General features: G+C 43.9%; 1 protein-coding gene across 1 annotated transcript in view; it reads left to right on the forward strand.

The window, feature by feature from the left end:
• The window catches only part of SLC4A4 (solute carrier family 4 member 4), a 205,418-nt gene that overhangs the window by 54,878 nt on the left and 138,172 nt on the right, over positions 1 to 12,368 (forward strand). Inside the window, exon 3 of the mRNA XM_009288809.2 lies at positions 1,021 to 1,200. Within this exon, the coding sequence (XP_009287084.1) occupies positions 1,021 to 1,200 (180 nt within the window). The remainder of the gene's footprint in view (positions 1 to 1,020; positions 1,201 to 12,368) is intronic.

Raw genomic sequence — 12,368 nt, forward strand, 5'->3', positions numbered from 1 at the left:
GCAGCTCGTTCATTCAGACAAATGTACTTCAGTCAGTAATAGGGCATGTGTGTTTATCTGAAACTCTCTGCTTGGTTACACTGAGATGTGAGTGGGGAAACCAAATTTGGTCAAAAGCATAGAATACAGCTGTCATTTATCAAGAGTTAAATCTGAAGGAGCTGTTTTTAAAGCTTACAGTGAGATGTCTGAAATATCTGGGCACAGAAAAAGACGTGTAAATGCTTTCTATAAGCACAAGGCAAGATATTTATCCCAAGTTGGTAGAAGTGCAGAAAGCTCTGACAGTAAAACATTTTTATCAAACTCATCAAAAAGACGTAACAACTGGCAAATGTAGTTTAAGTGCTTTAGTTTGAAATGGAAGTATATGAAAGGGAAAAGGCATACTTGTGTTTACAGTCAGCATATGAAATTTGGCACTTACTCTTTTATTACTTAATTTTTATTTTGGAAAGTGTCAAGTCCTTAGAAGTTTACCGTAACTTATGTTAGTAGTCCTTCCTCATCTGCTGTGTTACAATAATAGCCTAATGGTCCTTTGACGCTTGTTATACAATGGACTACATAGTCAAGTGATGTAAACTTTGTTGCTCTAAGCTCTTCAGTTAAGCTGGATCAGCTTGCACAAGGTATGTGTTAAGTCCAGCCAATGTATTTGGTAAAACAAATGGAAAAATTAATGTAGAATGTTTTTGAAGAGCACTGTATTCAATATTGCAAAATGAGTATGATGGCCTTGTGGTTTTTATTTTTATTTTTAAATGAGTCACAAGGACAGAATAATTATCAGAGAGTCTGCACTCTCAGAAATGATTGTACAAAAAATACTTTTCCAAATGGTAGCTAAAAAGCTCCCAGCTCACGTTTGGAGGCAAGAAACATAGTACTAATTAACGTTAGGCCAAGAAAGAGACTTCGCTTGCCTATTTGAATGAAGCGCAGCATGAATTGTACTGGCCAGTGATGCACAAACTATACGCAGTCCAAGTTAATATTTGCTGTGCTTGTGTTCCCTAGGTCATCACACTATTTACATTGGGGTCCATGTGCCGAAGAGCTATAGGAGAAGGAGGCGTCATAGAAGAAGACCTGGGCACAAAGAAAAGAAAGAAAAGGAGAAAATCTCTGAGAACTACTCCGACAAATCAGACGTAGAAAACACCGATGAGACAAGCAGCAGCATCCTTAAACCGCTCAGTAAGTACTGGTTTCAGTTGTCGCTCACTACAATGGTCTGTTGTCTAGTGATGTGCTCCTGATCTGATCGTGGAGGAGGAAACTGGAGCCACAAAAACAGTCATCTCATGTTGCAGGGTCAGAGTAGTCTTAATCAGTTGCTGTCGAATGGTTGCTGTGGCTTAGAAAAGTCACAGGCTGGAGCAGACATTTCATCCCTCTGTATCACCTGAGTTTGCTCCTGAGCTAATGCCAGCCAGGAACAGGCCAAATTTTAAAAAGCAATTTGATGCTGTGTGTAAAGAGATAGCAAGGAAACACAAAGACTGAGTAGATGCCTAGACAGATCTATTGCAGCTTCTGCCCCGGCTCTCAGGATGTGCTCCCTCTCTAGAATTCAAGCAACCCGTGGTTTCAGCTAGCAACAGCCTCACAGGAGCAGGTTGATGAGAAGCACCAAGACTGCTGCTGTAGGCTGTGAGAACATACCCACTTGGGATTTGGCTTTATTGTGTTGATAACTTCTGGTACTAATAAGTCTTTTCCCTTCAGTAATGAACCAGTTTTAAGTTTTGCAAACAAAAAGAAGAATAAATTGTAGCATTACTGCATGTTTGAGTATCTTAGGGGTTGAATATCTGAATTTTGATAGGCAAATGAGGTCCATTTTGGATGCCCTGTAGCTCCATTCGTACTGAAATTGTTAACCAGAGGAGAGAGATTTTTATCTTGTGTCATCACTATGCAGCTCTTCGGTAACATCGTAGGAGACTGTCATAAAGTCCCATTCCTCTTGCTGTCTTCTCTGTTGGCCACAAGCTTGTTCTGAAATCTGGGGGATGGCTGCTTAAATAGAAGTGGGAGAGAGATGGTGGCAGCCTGCTAAAACGGGAACACGCTAGCAAGGTTTGAATATAGGAGAACAGCCGAGGATAGGATATAGCTCAGATTATTGAGGCTCATTCCAGATGGCTGGAGTTTCATTAAAGAACTTGTTTCTAAGTGGGGAAAATGCTTCCTGTGCAAGAGAGTGACCTGATCTTTGATTGAAGAAATACGTGAATTTTTCATTTTGAAATTACGTTGCTGGATAGTTGCTGCGTATAAAGACAGTAACAGGGGATCAGATCAGTCATGTCTTCAGCCCAGGGCCTCTTACTCTCGGTGGTGCAGATACTTCAGAGAGCAGCAACTGGAAAGGAAGACAAGTCACAAAGTCCATTTGCTCTTCGTAGCTGTAGTTCCCTAGTTGTCCCAAGGAAGTTTTCTTGTCAACGCTGAGAAACCAGGAGTTGGTTTTGCACCAAAGGACATAATTGCCTGTCTTCAAGAACTCTAGATATTTTAAGTTTAACTTTTATATTTACATCTCTGTTCTTCTTTGGCGTGCAAGTGACCAGATCTGTAGAAATTCCTTTCTGGCTTCTGGATGTATCGATATCCTCGGGGAATCGTTTCCACAGGCTAATTGTGCCCATGGTTGCAAACCTATTTCTTCCATCAGGTTTTGATTTTCTGCCTTTCATTTTGTTCATCGTTGTTTCTGTTTTATGTCATTTGAGAAAGGGTTAATGGTATTTTTTCCTCTATTGTTTCTACATGTTAGTACGTTCTTGTCTACTCTTTATCTGCATGTAAAAATGTGCAGTCTTTTCATCTCTCTTTATGTGAGAATTTTCCCATAGACTTTTCCACCCTGACGTCTTTGCACTACGTATTTTTTGAATGGGAATCACTGAAATACCACACAATATTCCAGGTGTCCCATGCAATAGCGTTAATACTACACCATTTGTAACTTTTCCTGTATTATTCACCGTCTCATGTATCCAGATACTTTACCAGGTTCTTGCAGGGACTTGCTGCATTGTGCTGGTGGCCAGATCTTTTTACAAGCTGGCGCAGTTAATTTATAACACTGTAAAGGATAGGAGTAGTTCAGATCACTGTCTTGAATTTCCAAACATTGAATTACATGTTGCCACACCTCCCAGGTTTTTTTCCCCTTCTGAAACTTGTCTTCGTAGGTAACCTGAATTATTTGTTTCCTACGCTTTTTTTGCTGGCTAACAACCCTTTCTTCTCTAGTTCCGCGTATGTAGTAACACCAGGCTTCCTTCAGAAATTTCTGCTGTTCTGCTTTTGACATTCTCCATCATTTAGAAATGGCTCTTTACTTCCGTTGCGTTTTCTGTCTCTTAGGTGATTGCCGATCTGAGACAGTTGTTGGATGTTCAGACTGTGCCAGCTTTAGATGTCTCTTACTGGAACTTTGAAGAAGGCTTTCTGAGGGTCTGAGTGGCTTACGTGCACCACGTATCCAGCTGCTGTATCCACTCTTAGTTATGGCAGGTGTGTCCAAGAGGAGACCGGGTCTCTTGAGACAAAGAAAAGCATGCCTCACCAGCTTAGTCTGATATTTGTTGCTGGCAATCATGGCAAGAAATCTCAGTTATAACCCTATAACCCTGGTTTTTTAATCTGCATCTGTTAATTGTAAATGAGTTGGGGGTACGTGGCTCAAATTCAGTTTCAAAAGAGCGCTAAGAATATTAGAAACAAAGAATTGGGGAATTTTGAACACCAATTTTAATGGAGTTGGGAGAAAGCTGAAATGAAATATCTTGCATATATTTGAGACAGCTGGCAGCAGAGAGTACGTGGCATAGGGAGCTGAAGTATCTGTTAGGACTTAGCCCTGTGGTTTGGTGGAGTGGGACAGAGTGAAGGCATTTGCTATGGAGTAGGGCTGCCAGCTGGCCAGTGGAGAAGAAGTGGCTGCACTGTGACTGGGAAGGAGGGAGTTTTGGATTTTGCTCCTCTTCTTTGAAGGGAGAAAAAATAATGGAAACTGAGTGAGAAATGAAATGCAGAGCGTGGAGACAACCAGAGAGCAAGCGTTAGTCTAACATGCTTGAGGTCATTTTACAGGGATGGATGATTATAAAGGGACTGCATCTGTCAGAGCTAGGCCAGCTCTGCGGGAGCTTGCTGGTATGCGTGTGGGGTACACAGTGTTTCCATGTCATCAGAAGAGGAGGAAAAAAAGAAGTGCTGGACACCAAGGAAAGAGGAAGTCCTGAGCCCGCTGTGCCCTCTAACGCAGCTCAGCGCCTTTCTCGTGAAGGCACCCAAGAATAGAAGAGTGAGGGTGTTGCAGTTCCCAGGATTAAGGGCTGCTGGGACAGCTGTGTTAATGACCTTTGCATAACACCGCTTTGCGTGATGGCTGGCTGTAACCAGGGACTGTGCTCACCACTAAAAAAAGGGATCGGATTCACGCACGCTTCAGGTACCCGTCAGAGACTGAGGCTCGACGAGTACTGTGTTGTGAATATAATGTGTAGGGCACTGCCTTCAGAAAGGCTGCAGAGGAGGTGATAGGTGTACGCAAGTTTAATGAGATAATAAAATGAAAGTGCTGTTTATGTAGTTAAGGATGAGGTGAAGGGACTGAACTGGATGACATGTCAGTCTTTTGCTTAGAATTGGAAGATTTTGGATTCATATATTTTGTTAACCAGGTTTTAAAACAAGCAAACCCCAAACATCTTGAGGAAGGGTACAGTGCATCTCGGTCTATAAAACTGAGAATTTACTTAGCTCCTTCTCTTTGTGGATTTTTGCAGTTATTAACTTGGCCAAGTATTAGACACTGTCGGTTCAGCTTGTATATAATTCGTAGTTTATTTCATCTTCAAATACAAGGACGAGCATATAAAGTTTGATTTGCAAAGTCATTAATAACATAGTTGTAAAAATAGTTCCTAGAAGTTAAGGAAATGACTTGATTGTCTCCATTATACTGAGAGCTTTGTTTTTACTGAGTAGAAAGCTTAAGCCAGCTTTGATTCCATACATCACTTCTATTTCTTGATCTGTCCTTAAGGACCGTGAAGCCTAAACTCAGATATCTTACCTGAAGATGATTTCTCAGCTTCTTTGGTGAAAACTGCGCAATCAGATTTTGACCAAATCTGGATTTGACTCACCAGGTCAAGCTGCTTGTCCCACAGCAGATGAGCCTGACAAAACATGTCTGTGGATACAGGCAAGAGAGTCAACAGGTCCAGAAATACAAACCTTCCATATAAACGTTTTGTTCCAGTTCAAAACCGGTCTAGCTGCGCTTCTGTAGTTGGGAATTGGTGCAGTCTGGAAATGTCAATCCTTTTTTTTCAGCCTGTGTCCAGTCAAACAGGCCAAACTCTGGTAGTTTATAAACAACCTTCAGCTCTCCCATCTGGAGAGAGTTAGGGAAATTGAACATGTACAGCTATGTTTTATCTTCAGTTAATTATTGCTTGGGAAAGATGCCTCCTTCAAAAATCCAGACAGGGATTTTCTCTGATACACTTAGGAGGAGGCATGAAGGCGATGTGCCCTCTGCAGAGCCCTTTCAGTATATTCCAGGCCTGCAGGGCTGTCTCTGCGCTTGGAGAGAAAATTGGAGTTCACACCCTTGTTCTCAGGCAGGACTGCTGACACTGGTGCTAGCTGAGATGTGGCTTCCTTTAACCGCAGACTATTACAAATCCACGTTCCAGGTGAAGTGTACCAGCACCTTATTTCTAAAAGGTGCTTGCAACTGGTAAGAAGGAAACACTTTTTAGCAGTGGTTATTCTGCACTGTCCAGGAAGCTGGCATACAAGTATTTTTGAGGGTAAAAAAAAAAAAGTATGTATTATTGCATTACTAGTAAGTGGGCTTTGAATACCCTCTTATCTGCCTAAAACACACATGAGTTGGAAAACAGATGAAGATTTATGCTGTCGGAACACTGCAGAAGGGGAAGGATAGCATATTGAGAGACGATGAGTGAAATGGGGTTTTCAGAGGGAAGGTTTAGTGATTTTTTTTGGAAGGCCAAACGCTGGAGTATTGACCTGCTAGTATTTTGGGCATATTCAATTGGTCTATGATTAACTATGGTTAATGCACTTAGTGGGGTGAAGGAAAGGCTCAGCTGGCTAGAGAAGGGAGTTGATGGTGGAAAGCCACAGGAGGCTTGTCAGCTGGCAGGGGTTGGTGGTTCTGCCTTCTCAGGTTGGCCGATTGCTTACCTCAACGCGAAGCGGATGATATAGTTTGCTGTTACTTGCAAGGGAGGAACAAGGAAGGCAGATACAAGTTTCTTCTTCGGGACAGGCTGCGGTCTGAATCCATTTCCCTCTTCCTCATTCTTTACTACAGACGTGGAGATGTTCCCATGAGGAAATGCATCTCTGCTTGATCTGGGAAGGGGTTTCTTCTCATTGTCTGGTTGCCCTCCAAGTTAATTTGGCTCGCCTCCCTCGCTCAAACGCAAGGAAATAATGTCTCTCGGTAAGCACTGTCGTAGCAGGCAGCGTGTGGACACCGTGTTGATGTACACAGCAGTATGAGGGTGCTCTGCAGAGATGCCTATGCTTGCGCAGAACTTGCTTGGGTTGTTCTTGGGCTGGCCCAGTTCTGTGCCCCTTAGACACACAGCATGTGCAGAAGGTACATGTTAACAAAGATAGGAATATCTCTATTTTGAAACTCCGATAGAGCGTTTAGAACAGAAGTGCTTGGAATATGAGGTACAGACTGGGGCTGATGTGAGCGATGACCATGTCAGAAGAAACAGAAGTAGAAAAACGTACGATTCTTTGACAGACTGGCAATTCTCATCTTTGTTCAGTTGACCTGTGCGTGGCCTATGGTTTCTGGAAGGTAAGAAACTGTCTGCGTGTATTCGTGACTCTGAATTCAGTGGCTGGGGTAAAAGTCCTTTTATAGGCAAAGGTGACTGCAAGCAAATGGAGAGCAAGAAGCCCAAAATATAAAATACCTGTCCCTTTCCAAAATATCTTGGGGGAGTTTCATGTGTAGTCAAGGACTAGTAGTATAAGCTATAAAGTAATGACTTGCAATACTACACCTCAGTTCAAGCCCTAAGGCATTTTACACAAAATAATCACAAAAATGATGCTAGTAATATAGATAACAAGAGATTGAAAATTCTCTGTTCTTTGGAGTGGTTTTAAAGCTAGCTGGCAATAAACATCCTCAAACCTTGTTTTCAGGAAGTTGACTAGAGGCATCGCTTGCTTTTTAATTTTTCTTTTTCTCAGTTTAAAAAGTAGGGGTGAGAAGGTGTGGGCATGGCACTTGTGTGCCCCGCATTCATGCGAAGTGATGCTCACTCCTCTGCTTTGCTCTGTAACGTTTTGGAGAGCTGTTAATGCAGCCTGCAGGTTTGAGGAGGATGCGAGCCTTCATTCACAATTTATAGAAAGAAGGCAGTAGGCAAGTGGATTGATTGCAGCATCTTATGTTCTTGAGGTCTTTCTCCTCTGAATCGCAAAGTCTCGTTGGCAGCCTGACTTTAGCCTCTTTCTGCTTTCATTTTTAACAACGTTACGTGGAAATAGGATAAAGAAGGAATTTGCTTTGATGGGACAAAGTAAGCTGCCTGCTGGTGTTACTCTTCAGTTGTAAACGTGGGACGTCTTCATCCTCATCCGAAGTGTAGTACTTTACATGCATACGAACACGTATTTGTACATGTAAATGCCCTGCCTTTAAAGACCAAGAGGGAGTCTTTGTGAGTTCCCTTGGCTGAAGGGCTGTAAGATTAGATTTTTCCTTTAATGATATGTTATTGCTGTCGACCAAGTATAAAGGTCTTATCCCACAAGTTGTGGGGTGGAGAGCCTTGCTGCAATGCTGTGTAGTTTACTGACTGTTTTCGTTAAAACCACTTGCGGGTCTGAAAAATTGTTCTTGCCAAAGTGAAAGATCTGTCTAAATTCAGCATAACGCTTAACAAAATGGAGTGGGAGGAAAGGAAATTCGGTGTTCATAGTTAACTGGAAATGGACATTCAGGGTGCTCTGCCCCGTGCAGTGCTGGGCTTCAGAAATGACTGTCATACTTAGCTTTGGCAGTGGATTCAGCGAGGTACTGGGACCCAAAAGCAACAAACAATAATGAGGGGCCCATGAAACTAATAAACTGCATGTTGTAATAGAATTTTTTTAGCGCTTGCATCGGTGAAGAGAGTAAAACCTGATTCTTGGCAGGAGTCAAAACATTGACAGGTGGATAAATGTAAGTGCAGGATCTAAATTTTGGAAAACCTGAAAGGAGGGCTAAGTGGTTGTGAGCTGAGGCCATTTTTCATTTTACACTGTCAGTTGCAGCTGCTCTGCGTATGGTCACATGTGGGCTAAGCGTACCAAAGGTTTTCTTTACCGGTTGAAGGGTGTAACTGTGATCCTGTTACAGGACAGAAAACCAGAATTGGGGAAAAGAGGTTGAAAATCTGGATCTGTCTGTTGGAGTGGTTTCTAGAGGAACCGTATCGCAAGAGAGAGGGAAGGGATGATATGTCATCCCATCAAAGGTTTGTAAAGGTTTGCCATTTGCTCAGAGAAATTCCTCTTCTGCCCACCAGCAGTAGTTCTTGGAGGTTTTAGTTAAAAAAAAAAAAAAACAACCTCTCTTGAGCCCTCAGATATGGGTTAGGAGGAGCATTTTGCTGAAAGAGAAAACATCTGCAGCAGAATCGTTTCATTAATGTACTCTTTGAGGCTTGTGCTGTCATTCTGGATGGAGTGCATCTCTCCCAGTGAAGGTGAGGTTTGGTCTGGATGGATCAGATTTGCTATGTAGGCAACCGCTGTGTCCCTCTGTAATGATCGCCAAGCGTCATCACTCACGACGGGTTAATAAGCACCTTTTACCGATTCTAATTTAAAACGCAGTCTTCTCTCAAAAGTAAGTTCTATGTAATCTGGCGCTAGGAAAGCTGGAACTCTAGAGAATCCTGCTTGCTTGAAGCTTGCTGTCAATTTTGGGTATGCGTGCTAAGACTTTGCTGCTGAATACCTGCATTTAAGTAGTGCTCAGGAGGATGTTTGACACGGAGAGAGAGCTGTAATTACCTCTAATAGATCGGCTGAAGCTGAACAGATCCTGCAACATCAGTTGGCACGTTTTTTTTTTTTTTCCCCCAACGGGTTAATCGATGCTTGGTTTATTGAGATGCTTAACGATATAAAAGGTGTTGTGGTGAGCAATCTGGTAGCGTGAATTCACCACGCTGATTTGTTTAAGTGGAGGCTTTTTCATTTTTAATCCAAGTACAACCGTTTGCCTGTTGCTTCTGGTTGATGTGGGACACCCTGAAGTTGATGGCATTAGTATCCTTAGTTTCCTTTACATTATAGTCTGCTTCTTGTGTAACGAATACGGGTTTTGGTCCTTTCAGGTTCTTCAGGTCTTCTAGTGGGTCTAAGTGCCTACATAAGAGAGTGGTGCTCTGTGTGCATGTAAATAGTCTTCTAACATCTGTCTGTTGAGTGCAGTACCTTTAAACGGTGCTGGCCAGGTCTCCCCAGAGGCCAAGCTACTCTGCTTTTTTGCTGTGTTGTCTCACTCACCAGCACGATCTTTATCAGCAGAGAAAGCCCACCTATGGGGCTGAAATGCCCATTGATTCCTTTGCGCTCTTGATTCTCTAAGTGCTTCATCACGTCCATCATTCCTGCTGAAATCTGTAAGACCTGAGCATGCATGCAGGTGTTTGTGGATCACTGACTGTCCCTCCAGTGGCTCAGTTACAATCTGTTCACCTCGTGCTTCACATTTCTTGAGAACCGTCATATTTTGATGTATGTCTGCCCCTTTGCTCAATATCAGTGCTTATGAACAGTTAGCTTACGCAAGGCCTGAAATAACGTCTTGCATCTACCATCTTAAACGGGACATTGAAGTAGGCAAGTCTGTCTCTCGTAAAGGCAATAGGTAAAATATCAGGAGCAGTGTGCTGAGGGCTGTGCTGTGAAACACACACGGGGACAGTGTCTCCCATGGGGACAAGAGCGAGCCCTCGTGTCCAGGGAGTGCCTGGCGTGAGCTGAGGAATAGACAGCAGGCTCTGTCCCTGGCACTGCCTCTGAAACAAGAGACGAGGCTCTATTTGAAACCACTCGTGGAAAAAGCAATTTGAGCCCACCGGTGTGGAAACCATCTCTTTCTAGTTTTAAATGCAATCCGTTTGACATCCGCGATGCATTCGGCAGGAATTTTCCAGGCTTTCTGTGGCAGGCCTCCCCTTACAAAGCACAAGCTTTGCAGCTCTCCAGCACAAAATTGCCTCTTCTCAGGAGCACTTCTACACAAAGTGGGAAACAAGTTGCACGCAGGGTTACTGGAGCGATACGGCAGTTTGAGGAGAATACGGCATGCCTGATCTGTAGGTGCACCTGCCTGCAGCCCGAGACAGAGACTGCTTGTCAAAATGCCTGTGCCTGGGACACTTACAGAATTGCTCCTGTTTGTCTTAAAGTTGAGTGTGAGGTGGTTATTTAATTGTATGTCTCTTAAAAAATGTGTTTGTGATCTCTTTGGCTGTTCTTAAACGGTCTTCCTACCTCTTGATGTGCAGTCTGGTTTACTAATTGCTTTCCAACTCGGAGTGCCTGCCTTGCAGGAGAAGATCCTGTATTATGGAGAACATCCCAGTTGATTTCCAGTGAGGAGAAGAAGTTGCCAGTCCAACTGTGGAACAGTCCATCCATAATGAGATCTAATTAATTCAACAAGGATATTTAAACATCAGTTTAGGAAGGCTCAGGCTTGGTGTCTGCCCTGGAAGTTCATTAAGCTAGCAGCTATAAATAGCAGGAGACAGCTACGGGATTGAAATAAATGTACCTACTTAGCAGAGCAGATGCAGCACAGTCGGGGTGTGCCAAGAGTCCTCTTTCTATTAGCGTTGTTGGATTTTTCAGCAATCCAATTTCTTTCCTGGCTCTTCAAGACACGGGCTGGGATTTTCCAAAAGCTTTTAGCTTCGGCTCACCACAGTAAGAGCAACGGCAGACCAGTGTTGAGAGCCTTTGAAAAATACCAAGCAGGATGGCCAAATGGCTTAACTTTTTTTATATGAATATTTTACATAGGGAAGGTGGTCAGGGAGACTTTCTCATAAATGTGAGGGAATCTTTGGTATTTTGGTCTTCAAGAACTGCACAGCAGGCTGGTGGGTTGGTCGAAGGTGGTGGTGTCGGTTGAAGCATGCTTTTTTCTGCCCCTCCCATCTCGAATGCTGCAAGTAGCGTATTTAGGTCACACGTAGTGCAACTGCAGAGGTAAACACAGCAATATTTACTGCTTTGACTGCAAACGTGCCCTCTGCATAGCTGGGGGCCTGTCAGAGAGGCTGTTGGGGTGCAGCTGGCTGAGTAAATGGGAACGGGCATGGGAAGGTGCTCAGGGGCAGGCAGGCAGTGGGAAGGGTGCAGGTGGGGAGGTCAGCCGTGCCTGCGGAGTGCAGAGCCGGCAGCTGGGCACGGCACCGCCTGCTCACACAGCCCTCGCGTCTACTCTCACCTGGCAAAGGAGAGATTGCATAATGCAGGGAGAGACCGCTAATTACCTGGGCTGGACATCTGACTACCCAGGGTAAAGCCGACTGCGTCCTGGCCCTGAATATTTGGTTAGGACCTTCTTCTGGTGGGTCAGGCTCCTCTAAGGCAGGACCCCTTTCATCCCTGGCAGGTCGCCTCATTTTGCGGGGTCAGGAAGCTCTCTTGCCGTTCACTGCAGGGGATACAAACCTGGAGCTGCGTTAGGTTTCAAGATGGATATTTTGGGGCTTATGGGTGGGTTCAGGGAAGAGACTGTGACCTCAGAAAATCCAGAGGAAGGATGGGGAGAGGAGGTGTAAGGAGAGGTTACTTGAAGATGCAGTTGACTGGCAGTTAGGAGGACTTCTTGTGGGTGTGGGAGCGACAGAGAAGAGACACAGGTAGGAGGGAGGTGCTTCAAGCAGCAGCTAAACCTGACTTCCTTTCACCCGTTAATCACTCCAACTCTCGTCGGTGGGAGATGGTCTGGATGGTATTTCTCTTGTTCCTGTGGCTCCGTTCTAACTGCAAAGACTCACAGCTCCCGCTGAAGCACCTGGATAGGGTGGAGGCACGTGGTGATATGAGGTTGGGTCTAGACGTGAACTGTCACCCTAGGCAAAGCCTTTCTTTTTCTTCTTGGCAAGAGTACGGGGTTTTTCTCAGATAGCTAACTAAAAAAAAAAATCTCTTTCTTTGCAACACCTCTTGACTGAAGTGTTGGGTTTTTTCTTCTTTAACTTGACTTGTGCATATGCCGATCACATAAGGGCTTCTTATGAACACTTAGGTTTGTTTAAAACACT

Source organism: Aptenodytes forsteri, unplaced genomic scaffold (genome assembly GCF_000699145.1).
Source record: "Aptenodytes forsteri isolate BGI_AS27 unplaced genomic scaffold, ASM69914v1 Scaffold221, whole genome shotgun sequence".
Classification (NCBI taxonomy): Eukaryota; Metazoa; Chordata; class Aves; order Sphenisciformes; family Spheniscidae; genus Aptenodytes; species Aptenodytes forsteri.